A 20729-nucleotide genomic window follows, 5' to 3' on the forward strand; every position below is an offset into this window, starting at 1 on the left:
ACAAAACAAACCGTTGATTATTCTAGTAGTAAGTCTGCAGGGGGGGTGTTTAGCTCGGTTGGCCCAAAGCGGAAGCTCCCCCACTCACTTCCTCCTTGTGGTCATACATGAAGGAAGAAATTGATGCAAAAGTAAAATGTTTTTCTACTAAGTAACACACAATAAGAAAATAAACATCACTATATTAACATGTATGATGTATTAACACCCCAAATAAGTACTTCCACTTTGCTGTGACGTCACAACGTAGACAGACTGCAAAACCCCACAAACAGGGGCATCCAAACAGGCAAGTTCACACCAAAACGCATGAACCTTGTGATTTGATGTTTTGGCAATGCTTAACACGAGTATTCGACATTGCAACAACATTCGTAAGTCAACTTTTTTTTTTCATAATAAGTCCCCTGAAAATGTTATTTCATCAATTTCCTTCATCATTTTATTATTTTGAAATGATTTGTGGATGTAAAACTACGATGTGTTGCAGAAAATGTATTTAGTATTAATATTTGAGAGTTTCTACAACCTATTAATTGTATTTCTTATGAGGAAAAAAAAATCGGCCTTCATTTGACCTTTCGGAACAGATTACCAGCATAAACTGGACTCTCTGGTGACGATGGCAGAGAAGAGGACTGTGGGAAAAACTACTAAGCATCATGGATGATGCCAGTCACCCTCTGCATACCGTTATCAGTACCCAGAGGAGCCTGTTCAGTGCAAGACTGTTTCATCCCAGGTGCAGGACTAATAGACAAAAAAAAGTCCTTTGTCCCACACACGCCATCAGACTGTACAACTCCTCTCTGGGGGGCAGGGGGAATACTAGGATGACAGGGGACGCAATGGAATTACAATACTGAAATAAACTGTGACAACAAAACAGTGCGATAAACAGCAATAACAGTGCAATACATTTTAAAAAGGTGCAATATACACATCACATATTTCATATAATCGACAGTATTGCCATTTTTCTACATTTAAAAAAAAATACTGCCTAGTTTCTCTTGTCATATTCTTATATTTACTGTTATATTTTTATTCTTATTGTTACTTTTTATTTTTATTCTTATATTTTCTTCTTTTTTTTCCATTTATACCTTCATTTAGGGCTGGGCGATATATCGATATACACGATATATCGCGGGTTTGTCTCTGTGCGATATAGAAACTTACTATATCGTGATATTCGAGTATACGTTCTCACGCAGTTGCTTTTAGCTGCGGACATTACACTGCAGGCTCTTCCCACTCTTTCTTGTCTGTCCTTCTCACAGACAGCGAGCGCACCTTCTTACACACGTCACATACTGTCACGTCATACACGTATACGCCCTCGCGCAGCAGAGAGGTAGCAGCATGGCTAAAGTTAGCTGTGGTGCTAGCGGTAATACGAGAGAAAGAAGGTGCGAATCTGGTAACAAATGAAGGAAGAATTAATTCCCAAGAAAAACAGCACAGGGTCCATCGTCTGGCGGTGGTTTGGCTTCAAGTGGGAATATGTCGAACAGACAACCGTAATTTGTCAAGTGTGGCGAAAAAGTGTTGCTAGAAAAAGTAGCATTACTGCTAATATGTAGCATCATTTGAAAAGTCCCCTGCTAGAGAATGTAGAGTGCTTACTCCGCATGTCAACATCTCCGTTCGGTGCCACACGCCCACACCATCAAAATGCCGAGGCAAACCTTTCCAGATCAACACCGTATGAAAAAAGTAGTCAACAACAAAAGAGATAACGTCCGCAGGAACCTACCACATCGCGAAGGACGTACACAATTTGATTTTCTATTAAGCAGCTAATTTTTATTTGACAGTTATTGAAATATCTTGTGCAACATCATGTACAAAAGTGCACTTAATTTGTTTTAAACCATTGTAGTGGTGTTCTGTACAAAAAGTGCACTTTAATTTAGTGTTGTTTTGATTTGTCATCTTAGAGACATCATGCACAAAAGTGCACTAATAGCTTGTTTTAAACTGATTGACAATTTTGCACTTTCTGTTTTGGAAATGACATGAATGTTTGTGCCACTGCTTAATAACTGTTTAATAAATACAGTGTTGGTCAATTCACTTAGTTGTGATTTCCCTCTCTGCATGAAGTTTAAAAAATGAGCATATATTAATGCAGTATGAACAAGAATGTTTTAATGTAGACACATACAATCATCATACTGCTGTGATTATATGCATCAAGTGTTCATTCAAGGCTATGGCAAAATATGGATATATATATCGTGTATCGCGATATGGCCTAAAAATATTGATATTAAAAAAAGGCCATATCACCCAGCCCTACCTCCATTATTTACTTTTCGATTTCTATCTCAATTCTGTACACTGCTGGAATTTTAATTTTCCTGAGGGAACTCTCCTGAAGGAATCAACGAAGTACTATCTACAAACGTATCTATCCATCTATCTATTTTTCCTTTCCAGTGTGAAAGAACTCGTAAATTCTCTAATCCGTAACTTTTCTCAAGTGGAACCTTCACATGTATCCACAATGTTTGCAGGCTTGTAAAGTTTGATTCCGACATGACTAGCAATATATAGTCCATGCAACACAAAACAAACAAGTCTGCAGGGGGGGTGTTTAGCTCGGTTGGCCCAAAGCGGAAGCTCCCCCACTCACTTCCTCCTTGTGGTTGTACATGAAGGAATAAATTGATGCAAAAGTAAAAGGTTTTTCTACTAATTAACACACACACACAAAAAGAAACATCACCATATTAACATGAATGATGTATTAACCCACGAGAAAGCGCATTTCTTCTAAAAAAAGGAGTGTGCCGCTTGGCCGATAATCCTGACACTCCCTTTAAGACGGTGCCCTTTAAACAAACTATAGCGTTGCACTCGGCGCTAGCAAAAGTGTTTAAATCCTTTCGTCAACGCAAAAATGGCGACAAAAGAACCGCACCAGTGAGTTTAAACGAGCGGTAACAATCAACTATCGACCACAAAGGACAAAAAAAAAAAAGTCCCCGGCTTGGAGATGCCCCGAAGTGAGTTTGGTAATAGCTGATTATTTACACTCGCTCAGCACGTTAAAATGGACGTTCAGCGGCTGCCTCGGTTCTTACCTACACAGTGGATGAGTTTGTGCCGCCAAGAGTCCAGTTCCTGTCGAAAGCCGCGCCTGTCGATGGAGCATTGCTGCCTTTTACACTGACTCGCCATTTTCTGTCTTTCTTCTCCGGCGGCGGGCACCCGCACGGCAAGAGGAAGCGATGGGCACGTGAACGCGCGCGTCGCCCGTGTTGGAGAGGGAAAGCCCTTCTAGTGTTAAACCAGTGGTCCCCAACCACCGGGCCGCGGCCCGGTACCGGTCCGTGGATCGCACACAAGAAATTTAAAAAAATAAAAAAATATTTTATTTTTTTTATTTTTATTTTTTTTAAATAAATCAACATAAAAAACACAAGATACACTTACAATTAGTGCACCAACCCAAAAAACCTCCCTCCCCCATTTACACTCATTCACACTCATTCACACAAAAGGGTTGTTTCTTTCTGTTATTAATATTTCTGGTTCCTACATTATATATCAATATAGATCAATACAGTCTGCAGGGATACAGTCCGTAAGCATGTATGATTGTATTTTTTTATGACCAAACAAAAATTTGTCCGTGGGACAAATTTTCAAGCAGTTACAAAAAGGTTGGGGGCCACTGTGTTAAACTACTCTGTTACATTATCATTTAATGACTAAAAAATATATATAAACACAAAATATGCAACTAGGTGGTTGCTCCATTGTTTTTTTGATTTTTTAGTATCTTTAGAGACATTTTGTATTCGATTATATTACCCTAAGTATTAGGGGTGTGGGAAACAATTCTCACGTTGTGCGATTCAGAATCGATTCTCATTTTTAAAAAATCTTTTTCTTTTTTTTTAATATTTATTTATTTTAACTTTAATTAATCAATCCAACAAAACAATACACAGCAATACCATAACAATGCAATCCAATTCCAAAACCAAACCCGACCCAGCAACACTCAGAACTGCAATAAACAGAGCAATTGAGAGGAGACACAAACACGACACAGAACAAACCAAAAGTAGTAAAACAAAAATTTATATTATCAACAACAGTATCAATATTTGTTACAATTTCAACATAGCAGTGATTAAAAATCCCTCATTGGCATTATCCTCAGACATTTATAAAAACAAATCAAAAAAGAACAATAGTGTCACAGTGGCTTACACTTGCATCGCATCTCATAAGCTTGACAACACACTGTGTCCAATATTTTCACAAAGATAAAATAAGTCATATTTTTGGTTCATTTAATAGTTAAAACAAATTTACATTATTGCAATCAGTTGATAAAACATTTTCCTTTACAATTATAAAAGCTGTTTACAAAAATCTACTACTCTGCTTGCATGTCAGCAGACTGGGGTAGATCCTGCTGAAATCCTATGTATTGAATGAATCGAGAATCGTTTTGAATCGGGAAAAAATCATTTTTGAATCGAGAATCGTGTTGAATTGAAAAAAAATCGATTTTGAATCGAATCGTGACCCCAAGAATCAATATTGAATCGAATCGTGGGACACCCAAAGATTCACAGCACTACTAAGTATGGTTTCTGAATAATTGTAAGTCCAGTGTTTACAATTGAAATACTTTACTAGCAATACATGCTATGTTTTAAGTAACATTTTAACATTACTTACTGTCGTACACATGTAAAAAGATTTTGGACCATGTTATTGATGGCTAACAGTGATGACTTTCCAACCGCTAACAGCAAGCTAGCACCTTGAATGTAAACAAATGCCACGGGTGGATCTACACCTGACATCCACTGTAATGATACCAAGTACAATAGCGTATCTAGCCGATACCACTATGATTACATCGATATTTTTTATCGTCACAAAATCTTTTTTCCTTTTTCTAAAATGTATATTATGTTTAAAAAATCAGAAAATACGTTCCTGGACACATGAGGACTTTGAATATGACCAATGTATGATCCTGTAACTACTTGGTATCGGATTGATACCTAAATTTGTGGTATCATCCAAAACCAATGTAAAGTATCCAAACAACAGAAGAATAAGTGATTACATTTTAACAGAAGTGTAGATAAAACATGTTAAAAGAGAAAGTAAGCAGATATTAACAGTAAATGAACAAGTGGATGAATAATTATTTTTTACAGCTTGTCCCTCATAATGTTGACAAAATAATAGAATGGAAAATGACACAATATGTTACTGCATACGTCAGCAGACTATTTAGAAGCCTTTGTTTGCTTACTTACTACTAAAAGATAAGTTGTCTAGTATGTTCACTATTTTATTTTAGGACAAAATTGTTTTTCGATTGCAATAAGAAACATATGTTTAATGTACCGTAAGGTTTTTTGTTAAACTAAATCCAATAATGCCACACAATTTTGTCCCGAAAGTATGGTGGAGTTAGAAATATGCAAAATATGGATTAGCAACAAGGGATGGCGATAAATGAATTCACGTGAAATAGGAATCATTCATTATAAATCAAATATTTTTATAGCGAGAGCATAAAACAAGTGTTTACTACCTGCTAAATACACATTTCAACCTTAAAAGTGCCCTCTAGACATGAAATAACACCCTGTCCCCTTTAGATTCTTTTAATCTAGTGTAGTAGTACTGCCTGAGGTTGAGCCAATCAGTGGCCACGATATTGAACAGCGCAATCTGATTGGTTCGGGCTCATCCAGTTGCCAATACTACTACAATATTGATATTTTTAGTTCATTTTGCAATTTTAACATTAGAAAATGCTAAATGTAGGGCAAAATATGTTGTAGAATATGCTAAAATGAAAGAAAAAAACCTGCAATGTGATGAAGCCGCAATATTTGAAGCGCAATGTGGTGAGGGACGACTGTATTTACATATTTGGTGGCGAAGTCCAGTGTATACACAAGAGAGAAGTTGCGGGTATACAAGTCACTGGATACGTGTGATAAATCCCTTGGTGTAAAAGTAGTGCCAAAGGGTCTATTTCCAAGTATATGGTTATCATTGCACTTTCCCTCTGGCCAAATAAACTGGCAACGGCGAAACATGTTCCATGTATGATGTTATTTTGACTGATACATTATGACATCAGATTTACTATTACTCAGCACAGAACAGAGTTTAAAACTATATGTTTTTCTCCAACAACAATTTATTGTATTCATTATTATTGGTATCTAAGAAGTCATAACAGCGGCGTGCATGAGCTCGTTCATCATTCTCTTATCATCTTTACACAGACTCATTACACAACCATAATAAAGCGTGACTTAATCAGAACCAAGTCGCTCTCTGGAATAATTGCTCCCCACAGATCTGAATACTATGTGAAACCAAAGGCAATGACTATAGTGAAGATGTGTTTAGGGACATCATTTAAGACGTGGACCAGTGAGGTTGGCTTTTTTTTTAATGCAATTTAATTATATTGATTTATTATAAAAAATAATGATATATTATTTATATGAGATGTGATTCTATTACAAACTGAAAAATAAGAGCTTAGTACATATTGAGTTATAAACATATATGTATAAGAATAAAGGTAATGACAACATATGCGAAAACATATTAATTACCAAAGCAAAAAATCTTTCTTTTTTATAAATTCCAAATAATCTAATGCATTCCATGCAATGTTGCTTTAAAAATTGTGGCTTCACAAATGGAATATATATATATATATATATATATATATATATATATATATATATATATATATATATATATATATATATATATATATATATATATATATATATTAAGTGCATATTCCATTTTGATGAACATTTTTGCCCTAAATGAAGCATTTTCAAACATCCATCCATCCATTTTCTACCGCTTATTCCCTTCGGGGTCGCGGGGGGCGCTGGAGCCTATCTCAGCTACAATCGGGCGGAAGGCGGGGTACACTCTGGACAAGTCGCCACCTCATCGCAGGGCCAACACAGATAGACAGACAACATTCACACTCACATTCACACACCAGGGCCAATTTAGTGTTGCCAATCAGCCTATCCAAATGAACTAAAACTACAGTAGTTTTGGCCACCAGATGAGCAAAGAAATCAGAGTGTGCTGTTCAGTATCGTGGCCACCGATTGCTCAGCGTCAGGCAGCATGACTATATTGGATTAAAAGAGCTGCTGGATCTTCGCTCTATTTAATGCTGGCCTTTTTTTTTGCTGCAGCTCTTACATATACTGTAATATTGTACATGGTAATTGGGATTTGTTATATATTGTATATATTATATAAAAATAGAATATAATATAATAATGTAATATATAAGTATATATTATATACTGTATATATAATATGTAAATATTATATATATTTTATATTTCATATTGCTACTATGGTATATTTTTAGTCTACTTTATACCTTATGTTTTCACCCTCTTTTTGTGCCCTTGTGTGCATTATCCTTTCTATCCTTATCCTTTCCATCCTTTGTAACTGAGCTACTGTGTGGAACAATTTCCCTTGTGGATCAATAAAGTTTGTCTAAGTCGAAGTCGAAGTCTAAAGGTAACAAAAGTGTGTTAATTAATGTCTAGGTGGCTCATAAACGGGTTTTATGCTCTAGTTTTGAAAATGTTAGATTTACAAATAATGATTCCTACTTCGAGGAAATGTATTTATTGCGGTCATATCCGGAACCAATTAACAGCTATAAACGAGAGATGGTCGTAAAGATTATTTCCATGCATCCATCCTTTTTTCTGCCGCTTATCCGAGTTCCGCAGCAATCTAAGCAGAGATGCTCAAACTTCCCTGTCCCCGACCACCTCCTTTAGTTCTGCAGGCCTTTAGTTCCACATCATCTGCAAAAAGCAGAGATGCGATCCTCTGGCTACCAAACTGGAAACCACCCACACCCTGAATCCGGCTAGAAATTCTGTCCATTAAGACCATGAACAGGACCGGTGACAAAGGGCAGCCCTGGCGGAGTCCAAAGTCCACTGCGAACATGTCTGACTTATTACCGGCAATGCGAAACAGACTCCTGGTCCAATTGTACAGGGACCAGATAGCCCGTAGCAACGGACCCTGGACCCCATAATCCTGGAGCACACGATCGAATGCCTTTTCCAAATGCACAAAACACATGTGGACTGGTTGAGCAAACTCCAAAACCCCCTCCTCAATCTGGTGCTGTGTTCCACGACCAGTACGAAATCCACATTCTTCCTCCTGAATCCGAGGCTCGACTACAGAGGAGGCTGAGAAGTGTGATCCCTCTGTAATTGGAACACACCCTCTGGTCCTCCTTCTTGAAAAGGGGGACCACCACCCCGGTCTGCCAATCCAGAGGTACCTCCCCCAGACTTCTACGCTATATTGAAGAGGTGTCAGAGAACGACAGTCCCGCAACATCCAGAGCCTTGAGGTACTCGGGGCCAATCTTGTCCTCTCCTTGGGCCTTGCCACTGGGCAGGTATTTAATTACCTCAGCAACCTCGGCTCCAGTGATGGACATGTCCGTGTTTGTGACCTCAGGCTGCCTCCTCTACGGACGGTGTGTCTGTAGAATTAAGGAGATCCTCAAAGTATTCCCATTCCTATAACCCCAGTAGTGGTCAGCAGGTTTCCTCCCCCACTATACACAGTGTGGACAGGGCATGGCTTCCCCCTCCTCAGGCGTCGGATGGTTTGCCAGAATCCCTTTGAGGCCGACCGAAAATCCTGCTCCATGGTCTCCCTGAACTCCTCCCACGCCCGAGTTTTTGCTTCCGCTTGGCCTGTCGGTACCTGTCAGCTGCTTTGGGAGTCCCACAAGCAAGCCATGCTCGGTACGACTCCTTCTTCAGCTTGACGCCCCCTTTACCTCTGGTGTCCACCATCGGTATCAGGGGTTTCCGCCATGACAGCTACCAACCACCTTGCGACCACAGCTCTGATCGGCAGCAGCAGCAAAGGAGGTACGGAACACGGCCCATTCTGACTCAATGTACCCCACCTCTCTAGGAATGCAGTTGAAGCTCTGCCGGAGGTGCGAATTAAGATCTGCCGGACGGGGGCCTCTGCCAAACGTTCCCAGCTTACCCTCACTAAACGTTTGGCCCTGCCGGGTCTGTCCGACAGCTTATCAGCATATCTGATGAAACGACGACAAAGTCGATCATCGACCTGCGACACTTATGCTTGAACATGGTGTTTGGTATGGACAAACTGTGGCTAGCACAGAAGTCCAATAACAGAAAATCACTCTGATTCAGATCAGGGAGGCCGCTCCTTCCAATCACACCCCTCCAGTTTTTGCTGTCGCTACCAACGTGGGCGTTAAAGTCACCCGGTAGAACGACTGAGTCCCCGGAGGGGACGCCTTGCAGCACTCCCTCCAGGGTCCCCTCGAAGGCTGGGGTACTCTGAACTGCCATTTGGGGCATACATGCAAACCACAGTCAGAGCCCGTCTTCGACCCAAAGGCGCAGGGAAATAACCCTCTCGTTCACCGGGGATGACTCCAACACACAGGCGCCAAGCCGGGGAGCTAATAATAAGCCCACACCGGCTCGCTGCCTATCCCACCGGCAACTCCAGCACGGAGCAAAGTCCAACCGCTCTCAAGGAGTTTGGTTCCAGAGCCTATGCTGTGCGCCTAGACGGTATCTCTCAACCTCACGCACAAGCTCAGGCTCCTTCCCCGCCATAGAGGTGACGTTCCATCTCCCGACAACCAGATTTGGCAACCGAAGACCGTGTCGCAGAGGCATTCGCCTTCGACTGCCACCCAGTCCACGTAGCACCGGACTCTCATGGAATCCCCTGGAAGTGGTGGGTCTGCGGCGAGGCGGTTCCACGTCTCTCTTTCGGGCTCCGTGGACGAAGTCCCGGCCACCAGGGGCTCGCAGACGAGCCCCTGCACTGGGCCTGGCTCCAGAGTGGGGCCCCGGTTTCCCTCGCCCGGGCACGGTGCGTTTTTTGGATCTTCTTTTCTTCATAATTATTTCTATGGTTTGAAAATGCATTACTTGTTATTAAGAGCTTGTATGCACATGGGGCATTTAAAGCATAATAATTAGTAAGTGTCCAAGTATATTGCATCTTTTACGATAATAATTAAACAATATAAATGTCTTTGGCCACACTCCTGTGCATGCGTGTGCATAATTAACCCTATTGGATGCTGAGAACAATTGCTATAGTTATTATTTGTTCCAACATGATGGATAAATAAATACATGTTGTTTAAGCGCTGCACTGCTGAGCCACACTGCATGTGTGATGAAGCAGCGTGGTCCAATCAGAGAGAGTTTTTCAATGAGCAAATACTCTCATGCTATGAAACAGCAACACGGCTGCCATGGTGCTGTCGTACTGATGCCTTCGCGTACATCGGATGTTTTAGTCTCAAAACAAAAACAGCGAACGTTCTTCCATCATGGACGTAGAAATTGTTGCACAAAACAACCTCGAGTTCACATAATCACAAAAATGGTTTTGTGAAGAAATATACTCCGAAAACAACATAATCGAGGAGTATCCATTTGTGGTTTGTAATGTGTAACCCCACTTTACCGGGTGCAACTGAACGCACCATACGGTTTCCAGCTGGTTACCATTTTTTACGCCTCTCTGCTCTTCTACGTCGCCTGCATGCTTCAGAGACAACAAACGTAGCGTACAGGTAAATAAATAGTATTCTTAAGGCTGCTTTTCGTGCACAAATATGCCGTTAGGGGTGACAATTGATGCACTGGATAATAGACGCGATGTATCCTGCAACATGTCGAGGCTCCCTCCCCAACACACACACATGCAATATTCGTTTTTTGTTTGTTTTGGTTTTAAATAATGATGGACGTTACGCTAGTCGAAGTTTTATGTGCGTAAAATGACACTGTTTGGAGAAAAAACATCATTTAGGAAATCATCCTGGTGTATTAATGTTACTATCATCATTGGATTTAATAAGGGGCATCATTCTGACATAACAATATGATATATGACCAATAATATTTTCAACATTGATGTGCATCTTACATTTATATCACATATATGCTTTAATCATGCTCAGTCTGCACCTGAGACAACTTGTGTTCAGTCGGATAATGTGTGATAATCCCATTTGTTAGAGGTCAGAGTTCACATGTGCACTAATGTGTGTTTGTGTGACAAACAGGGGCGACATGACTCTGACCAGGGGCTCTTTCACCTACGCCACTGGGGAGGAGTACCATGGCGAGTGGAAAGAAGGCAAGTGGAGTTATTCACATTAATAAGTCAATAATAGGATTTTGTACAAAAAAAAAAAAAAAATGCAACCTGACTCCAATAAACCACGTCTTCACTGACAGCCTGTATAGCAGACGTGGCATCTGTAAAGCTGTCCAGAGAGCTAAGGACCCGGGGGGGTGCCAGACTTCACTATTAGTCTTATTTTTGTATAGAATCAGTGTCCTCTACAGCAGTGTTTTTCAACCTTTTTTGAGCCAAGGCACATTTTTTGCGTTGAAAAAATCCGGAGGCACACCACCAGCAGAAATCGTTAAAAAAAAACGAAACTCAGTTGACAGTAAAAAGTCGTTGTCGCAATTGTTGGATATGAATTCAAACCATAACCATAACCAAGCATGCATCACTATAGCACTTGTCTCAAAGTAGGTGTGCTGTCACGACCTGTCACATCCCGCCGTGACTTATTTAGACTTTTTCAGTGTTTTCCTGTGTGTAGTGTTTTAGTTCTTGTCTTGAGCTCCTATTTTGGTGTTGATTGTCATGTACGGATGTACTTTGTGGACGCCGTCCGCTCCACACGCTGTAAGTCTTTGCTGTCGTCCAGCATTCTGTTTTTGTTTACTTTCAAGATTCAAGATTCAAGATGGTTTATTGTCATATGCACAGTTAGACAGTTTGCCGTACAATGAAAATCTTACTTTGCTAGTCCACCCTTCAACAAGTCACACGGTACTTAGCTAAAATAAGAATAAAAATAAAAATGTATATACAAGGCACAGTAAGTAACATTACATTATTGCACATTCGGATTGACAGTCAACAGTATAAATATGGAGGTGATATTGGGTCACAGCAGCAGTTAAAGTGTCTTTAGTGATCAAAGGTGGAAAGTGTCAACAGTGATGGTTCACAGTTCGGGGGTGGTCATGGTAGCTGTCAAAAAGATCAAATAAACCACGTCTTCACTGACAGCTTGTATAGCAGACGTGGCATCTGTGAAGCGGCTTTTTTTACGGCCACATTTCCAGAGAGCTCAGGATCCGGGGGGGGGGGGGCAGACTTCACTATTAGTTAGAGATGTCCGGTAATGGCTTTTTTGCCGATATCCGATATTCCTCAACTCTTAATTACCGATATCAACCGATACAGATATATACATTCGTGGAATTAACACATTATTATGCCTAATTTTGTGGTGATGCCCCGCTGGATGCCTTAAACAAAGTAACAAGGTTTTCCAAAATAAATCAACTCAAGTTATGGAAAAAAATGCCAACATGGCACTGCCATATTTATTATTGAAGTCACAAAGTGCATTATTTTTTTTTAACATGCTTCAAAACAGCAGCTTGGAATTTGGGACATGCTCTCCCTGAGAGAGCATGAGGAGGTTGAGGTGGGCGGGGTTGTGGGGGGGGTGTGGGGGGTAGCGGGGGGTGTATATTGTAGCGTCCCGGAAGAGTTAGTGCTGCAAGGGGTTCTGGGTATTTGTTCTGTTGTATTTGTGTTGTGTTACGGTGCGGATGTTCTCCCCGAAATGTGTTTGTCATTCTTGTTTGGTGTGGGTTCACAGTGTGGCGCATATTTGTAACAGTGTTAAAGATGTTTATACGCCCACCCTCAGTGTGACCTGTATGGCTGTTGACCAAGTATGCATTGCATTCTCTTGTGTGTGTGAAAAGCCGTAGATATAACGTGATTGTGCCGGCACGCAAATGCAGTGTCTTTAAGGTTTATTGGCGCTCTGTACTTCTCCCTATGTCCGTGTACACAGCGCGTTTTAAAAAGTCATACATTTTACTTTTTGAAACCGATTCCGATAATTTTGATACCGATACTTTCCGATATGACATTATAAAGCATTTATCGGCTGACAATATTATCGGACATCTCTATTAATAAGTCAATAATAGGATTTTGTACTAAAAAAAAAACTATGCAACCTGACTTCAATACCATACCATACCATACCAACTTTATTTATAATAAACCACGTCTTCACTAACAGCCTGTATAGGAGACGTCAGCGTCCTCTACAGCAGTGTTTTTCAACCACTGTGCCGCGGCACACTAGTGTGCCGTGAGATACAGTCCGGTGTGCCGTGGGAGATTATCTAATTTCACCTATTTGAGTTAAAAATATTTTTTTCCAAACCAGTAATTATAGTCTTAAAATGATGTGTTGTTGTTGAGTGTCGGTGCTGTCTAGAGCTCGGCAGAGTAACCGTGTAATACTCTTCCATATCAGTAGGTGGCAGCCGGTAGCTAATTGCTTTGTCGATGTCGAAAACAGTGGGAGGCAGCGTGCAGGTAAAAAAGGTGTCTAATGCTTAAACCAAAATTAAACAAAAGGTGAGTGCCCCAAAGAAAAATGCATTGAAGCTTATGGAAGGCTATGCAGAACAAAAGTAAAACTGAATTGGCTACAAATTAAAACCAGAATGCTGGACGACAGCAAAGACTTATTGGGGAGCAAAGACAATGTACCTCCGAACATGACATGACAATCAACAACGTCCCCACAAAGAAGGATAAAAACAACTGAAATATTCTTGATTGCTAAAACAAAGTAGATGTGGGAAATACCGCTCAAAGGAAGACATGAAACTGCTACAGGAAAATACCAAAAAAAGAGAAAAAGCCACCAAAATAGGAGCGCAAGACAAGAACTAAAACACTACACACAGGAAAACGCCAAAAGAGTTCAAATAAGTCAGGGTGTGATGTGACAGGTGGTGACAGTACACCTACTTTGAGACAAGAGCTATAGTGATGCATGCTCGGTTATGGTTTAAAGTCATATCCAACAATTGCGACGACAACTCTTTACTGTCAACTGAGTTTCGTTTTTTAATGATTTCTGCTGGTGGTGTGCCTCCGCATTTTTTCAACACAAAAAATGTGCCTTGGCTCAAAAAAGGGTTGAAAAACACTGCTCTACAGTAGACATTAAAGTGTTGTCCCGATACCAATGTTTTGGTACCGGTACCAAAATTATTTCGATACTTTTCATTACTTTTCTAAATATAGGGGACCACACAATAAAATATAATACAAATAAAAGTGAAAAGAATTGTGATAAATAAAGAATCTAACTTCATGACATACTGAGTACTATTGAACAAACACACGTGATAGTCCGTAAGAAAAGGTATTTCTCTGCTAGTCCAGTGTTGAAAGAACTGCAGTGCTCACATTTCTGACTAGCTTTATTTTCGAACGCACTGATTTAAAAGCTTTTGGAAAAAAATACTGCAAGGAACAAGTCAAGTTTGTCTCTTTTCTCCGCTTGGAGTGTCCAAACCGCTTTGTGGATCTCACCATCAAAAGCTAACCGTGAGGCTAAAGACATCCAGGCTCAAGCTATTAAGTCCGATCCTTATTAGTTAGCGCTAGTAGTCCTTGACCAACTCAACTATCCACTTTGGCACTGACAAATCTTCTAGATTAGACTTTGGGAATTCTTAGAGTGGACTGAGAAGGTTCTTTTTCTGAGAAGTCAAGGGTAGCATCCTAAAACGTACTACTTTAGTATTAATACCAAAGAAAGTAAGTACAATAATGCACATTTTGGTTGATGAGGCTTCGTTAAAAATGTTATGTATATTTTTTTCCCACAAATTTAAATGTCTTTAAATAAACATTAACTTTGATCCAACACCCTGTAGTGTGTATATATATACTGTATATTAGAGCTGCAACAACTAATCGATTAAATCGATTAAAATCGATTATAAAAATAGTTGACGATTAATTTGGTCATCGATTCGTTGGATCTATGCTATGCGCAAGCGCAGAAGCAATTTTTTTTTTTTTTTTTTTTTTAAATGTATTTTTAAATTTTTTTTTTATAAACCTTTATTTATAAATTGCAACATGTACAAACAGCTGAGAAACAATAATCAAAATAAGTATGGTGCAAGTATGCTGTTTTTTTTCTTCAATAAAATACTGGAAAGGATAGAAATTTAGTTTGTCTCTTTTATCCGATTATTAATCGATTAATCGAAGTAATAATCGACAGATTAATCAATTATCAAATTAATCGTTAGTTGCAGCCCTAATATATATATATATATATATATATATATATATATATATATATATATATATATATATATATATATATATATATATATATATATATATATATATATATATATATATATATATTTATTTACAGGCATCCTCCATAAAGGGATACACCCCTACCAGGAGGATCGTCATACTCGTTCGAGTGACCGCCGATAATAATATATATGTATTTAAAATATCTAGTTATTAGCAGGCTAGTTGTCAGCTTTAATGCTCTAGTTGCCAGCTCGATATTAGCAGCGGTAAGTTGCCAGTTAGCAATTAGCGCACCAGTTGCCAGTTAGTGGTTAGCGTGTTTGTTGTCAACTAGTGATCAACACGCCAGTTGCCAGCTAGCAATAAGCAGCGTTGTCAGCCAGCGATTTGCGCGCCAGTTGCCAGCTAGGGATTAGCCTGTTAGTTGTCAACTGGCGATTAATGTGCAATCATTGCGCTAGTTGCCGCTAGCTGTTGAGGCAAGGCAAGTTCATTTCGAGAGCACAATTCGTACACCAGACAAATCAAAGTGCTTTAAATTCTATTTAAACTCAGAAAATAAAATCATCATGAAAACAATCAGAATTCAAATTAAACTCAAATCAATTAGCGCTAGTTGCTAGCTAGCTAGTAAGTTTGTTACTGCATATGTCAGCAGACAAATTAGGAGCCTTTGTTTGCTTACTTACTACTAAAAGACAAGTTGTCTTGTATGTTCACTATTTTATTGGATTGCAATAAGAAACATATGCTTAATGTACCAAAAGATTTGTTGTTAAAATAAAGCCAATAAGGTCATTTTTTTGTGGTGCCCCTTATTTAAAAAAGTACCGAAAAGTATCAATATTTTAGTACCGGTACTAAAATATTGGTATCGGGACAACACTACTATAAATACATACTTTCATACATTATATTACTTTCATTTATTTTCACGTAAAAAACACTCATTTTTAAGGTGTTATTTTATTTTGCCGTAGTAGTATCAGCGACTTCCTTGTTCATTTACGGAATCCGGTCAACTTCCTTAGTTTTCACCTTATCGTACTCCGCATGGAAGTGACGTCGAGGCCAAATTGAGGCCACATTGGGGCCTGTGCGCGTTTACACTGTAGTCTGATGAAGATCACATTTTACTTGCAGTTGTAAACAGTCAGCTAGAAAAAAATCTGATTTTGAAAAAAATCTGATTTCTAACAGAAATGGACTCAAAGTGAATCCCTTTCTGACAGTGTGGACTATCATGGGGAGGCTAGAACATTCCACGACTGCTTCCTAAAGCCCTGCTAAAAATCTGATGGATTACCGTGCAGTAATTGCCGTCACACACACACACACACACACACACACACACACACACACACACACACACGCACACGCACGCACACACCAGGCAGATGGAGCTGCTAAACCTTTAGCTGACAGCGGGGAGGTGTGTGCTGATTTCCCCTTCCTGTTACATTACATCTACCGGAACATACTTGAAGACTACCAGTATTACCTTTATTATACTATCCTTTTAGATACAAAACCCAAAACCAGTGAAGTTGACACGTTGTGTAAATCGTAAATAAAAACAGAATATAATGATTTGCAAATCCTTTTCAACCTATATTAAATTGAATAGACTGCAAAGACAAGATATTTAACGTTCGAACAGAGAAACGTTATTTTTTGCAAATATTAGCTCATTTGAAATTTGATGCCTGCAACATGTTTCAAAAAAGCTGGCACAGGTGGCAAAAAAGACTGAGAAAGTTGAGGAATGCTCATCAAACACTTATTTGGAACATCCCACAGGTGAACAGGCTAATTGGGACCGGGTGGGTGTCATGATTGGGTATAAAAGCAGCTTGCATGAAATTCTCAGTCATTCACAAACAAGGATGGGGTGAGGGTCACCCCTTTGTGAACAAATGCCTGAGCAAATTGTCCAACAGTTTAAGAACAACATTTCTCAACGAGCTAATACAAGGAATTTAGGGATTTCACCATCTACGGTCCGTAATATCATCAAAAGGTTCAGAGAATCTAAGGCGGTACTGCATCAAAAGCGACATCAGTGTGTAAAGGATATCACCACATGGACTCAGGTAACACTTCAGAAAACCACTGTCAGTAACTACAGTTGGTCGCTACATCTGTAAGTGCAAGTTAAAACTCTACTATGCAAAGCCAAAGCCATTTATCAACAACACCCAGAAACGCCGCCGACTTCACTGGGCCCGAGCTCATCTAAGATGGAAAAGTGTTCTGTGGTGCACATTTCAAATTGTTTTTGGAAAATGTGGACATCATGTCCTATGGAACAAAGAGGAAAAGAACCATCCGGATTGTTATAGGCGTAAAGTGTAAAAGCCAGCATCTGTGATGGTATGGGGGTGTATTAGTGCCCAAGGCATGGGTAACTTACACATCTGTGAAGGCACCATTAATGCTGAAAGGTACATACAGGTTTTGGAGCAACACATGTTGCCATCCAAGCAACGTTATCATGGACGCCCCTGATTATTTCAGCAAGACAATGCCAAGTCACGTGTTACAACAGCGTGGCTTCATAGTAAAAGAGTGCGGGTACTAGACTGGCCTGCCTGTAGTCCAGACCTGTCTCCCATTGAAAATGTGTGGCGCATTATGAAGAATAAAATACGAGAGTGCGCACTTTTGTGACTTCATCCATTTTTTTTTTCCAAACACACTGTGCATTTGTCCAACGTAACCGATGCCATGTGTCACATACGACGATGGAAAGGAAAGGAGGGCATAAACATTAGCCTCGCTAGCATAGCTATGTTAGCTAAAGTACTACTGTACATTGCACTCACATTCTATTTTGTGAGGTTAGCCTTGCTGAAGAAAAAGAAAAGGTTGCAACTTATTTATGTCTGTAGCTCAAAGACAGATAGTTGGCAACATGATTTATTTCAAGACGTTTAGTGATGTGTTTTTTGAATTTATTTACAAAGCTGACCGCTACCCAGCGATAGATCACAACAGTTGTTGTTATCCTGTCTCTAGACCAGACCTGGGCATTCTGCGGCCCGCGGGGCACGTCCGGCCCTTTGTGCGTCCCTGTCCGGCCCGCGTGAGGCCAATCATAAATGACAAAATACATTTTAAAAAGTATCTATGTCCAGTGTGCAATACAACGGTGCTGCTTTTGTTTTGAAAAGCGTTATTTGTGTTACTTCCGTGTGGACGTATGCGCGTGCGTGATTGTGAGTGAATGTGAACAGCTGCAATCACAAATGACAAAATAAAGTTGAAAAAACATCTATGTCGTGCAATACAACTGTGCTGCTTTTATTTTGAAAAGTGTTATTTATGGGCGTATGTCCGTGTGTAACGTGTCAGTGAAGGTGCACAGCGACAAGTGATGCACGGTTTACACCCGAGACGCTAAAAAGAGAAAAGTTGATGAGGAATGGCGTGTTTTCAACAAGACATGGACTGCCAAGCAACGTTCCCTCTAAGGTGCGCGCCAGTGCAATTGCGCACTGCACAAGCGTCCTCTGCGCACAGCAAATATATGCCGCGCACCAAATCAAATCCCATCTGAATTCTAAACAAAATAAACACATTTATTCTGTGTAATTTTGCAATGCAACTCTGAGTGACAGTGACCACAAGCGGCCCTAACGGTGTTCGTCAACACCGTTCAATTGAACACCGTTCAATTATTGTAACGTCTATCGAGATACTTTGAGGCCAGGAATTATATCGATCACTTTATTGAGCAAAAGTGTTTATATTCGGCCATAACCACACCAAAAACATGAGTAAAACACTTCTATCTCGAAAAACTAGTCATTTTCTGCTGTACAAACCAGGCCAAAACCAACTTGTCATCTGTCACCAACACGCATACCAATAAACCACTGGTGCGTTTATGGCCACACAAAAAGTCGGACAACTCAAACACCACACAAAGTTACACGATGACTCCTCAGTCATACGTGTGCTTATTTTACTGTCATTTATTATTAATGTTTATTTATTTATATTAATCATGGAATGCTGTTACTAGAGAAAGTTACAGGAATGCACACTTCATTCTATGCTTACATTTCATTGTGCAACATGAGGATGTTCAAGGGGAACTAAATGTGATCTCTGAAAGGGGTACAAATGATTTCCAAAGCAGTGCTTTTGGTATAAAGTTAAGTTAGGTTAAATGAAAGTATTATTATTATTATTAATTATTATTATTATTATTATCCTACGGTATATATCAAAAATAATATTGAGCAAAATTTAATTGAAATATTGTCGATGTGGCCCTCCAGCAGTGCTCGGGTTGCTCATGCGGCCCCCGGTAAAAATGAATTGCCCACCCCTGCTCTAGACTCTTGTATGCAAAATACAATAAGGGTATCGCAACTGGCTCACCTTTACAGGTACTCGCCCCTGCACCATCTGTGAGCATGTGGCCCCGCTCTCTTCATCTCTCCTTCCATCAAGGCACCGGCGGGACTCTGCACGGCAGGGACGTCCTCCTCCCTGAGCCAAGACTAAGCTTGACCGCATACCTCAACTGGACATGAGTTGGTTGGCGTCAGTAGGTTTTCAAATGGGCACCCCCCGACATTAACGTTTCGTCGAATTAAGCCCATGACGCTTCGGACAAGTGTATGTAAACTTTTGACCACGACTGTAGCTGGCTAGCTATAGCTACCTGCCGCCAAGCTGAAGCATTGATATTTTTACAGACTTGTCAGTTTACGAGGGGACATGTACTTTTTGTTTCTAGACACTGGACAATTCTGTTTTTCAAGGGACAGTTGGTTACCCTAGGGCAGGGGTCGGCAACCCGCGGCTCCGGAGCCGCATGCGGCTCCTTGACCACTCTGATGCGGCTCAGCTACATACATGCCAACCCCCCCGATTTTCCCAGCAGACTTATGGATCTCAGTGTCTCTCATAGATTACTCCCAGGAAAAAAATAATCCTATTTACACTCTTTTTACTAAAAACAGGGTGTGCCCTAATTGCACTGCAGTAATTGTCCTCTATAGCATTTACATACAGCGTGCCAGTCCAGCCACATGTTGCATGTTGTTATTACTTGCGCACACAGGAGACAGCAAAGCATACTTACTCATCAGCCACACAGCTTACACTGACGGTAGCCGTATCAAACAACTTTAACATTGTTACGTTACAAATATGCGCCACACTGTGAACCCACACCAAAAAAGAATGAAAAACACATTTCTGGAGAACATCCCACCGTAACACAACATAAACACAACACAACCATTACCCAGAATCCCATGCAGCCCTAACTCTTCCGGTCTACATTATACACCCCCGCTACCACCAAATCCCCCCACACATCAACCCCCCCCCCCCTCTCTCCGTGCGTTGGTTGAGCGGAAGAGTTAGGGCTGCATGGGATTCTGGGTATTGGTACCGTCAGTGTAAGA

At 40.2% G+C, this 20729-nt stretch overlaps 2 protein-coding genes across 6 annotated transcripts in view; one reads left to right on the forward strand and one right to left on the reverse strand.

Annotated features, from left to right (window-relative positions):
• Nucleotides 1-3244, reverse strand: part of wu:fc17b08 (ligand-dependent corepressor) — a 41163-nt gene extending 37919 nt beyond the window's left edge. For 3 of the 4 annotated variants that reach the window (XM_062058158.1, XM_062058156.1, XM_062058159.1), the window contains exon 1: nt 3093-3244. In XM_062058158.1, the coding sequence (XP_061914142.1) occupies nt 3093-3189 (97 nt within the window). In that variant the 5' untranslated portion in view covers nt 3190-3244. The remainder of the gene's footprint in view (nt 1-3092) is intronic. The other variant, XM_062058157.1, reaches the window with a different exon arrangement.
• The window catches only part of morn4 (MORN repeat containing 4), a 19482-nt gene continuing 1644 nt past the window's right edge, over nt 2892-20729 (forward strand). Inside the window, exons 1-2 of one of the 2 annotated variants that reach the window (XM_062058161.1) lie at nt 2892-3014; nt 11177-11250. In XM_062058161.1, the coding sequence (XP_061914145.1) occupies nt 11184-11250 (67 nt within the window). In that variant the 5' untranslated portion in view covers nt 2892-3014; nt 11177-11183. Of the gene's footprint in view, nt 3015-10594; nt 10682-11176; nt 11251-20729 lie in introns of those variants that run through there. The other variant, XM_062058160.1, reaches the window with a different exon arrangement.

The sequence above is a fragment of the Entelurus aequoreus genome, linkage group LG09 (assembly GCF_033978785.1).
Source record: "Entelurus aequoreus isolate RoL-2023_Sb linkage group LG09, RoL_Eaeq_v1.1, whole genome shotgun sequence".
NCBI classification, from domain to species: domain Eukaryota; kingdom Metazoa; phylum Chordata; class Actinopteri; order Syngnathiformes; family Syngnathidae; genus Entelurus; species Entelurus aequoreus.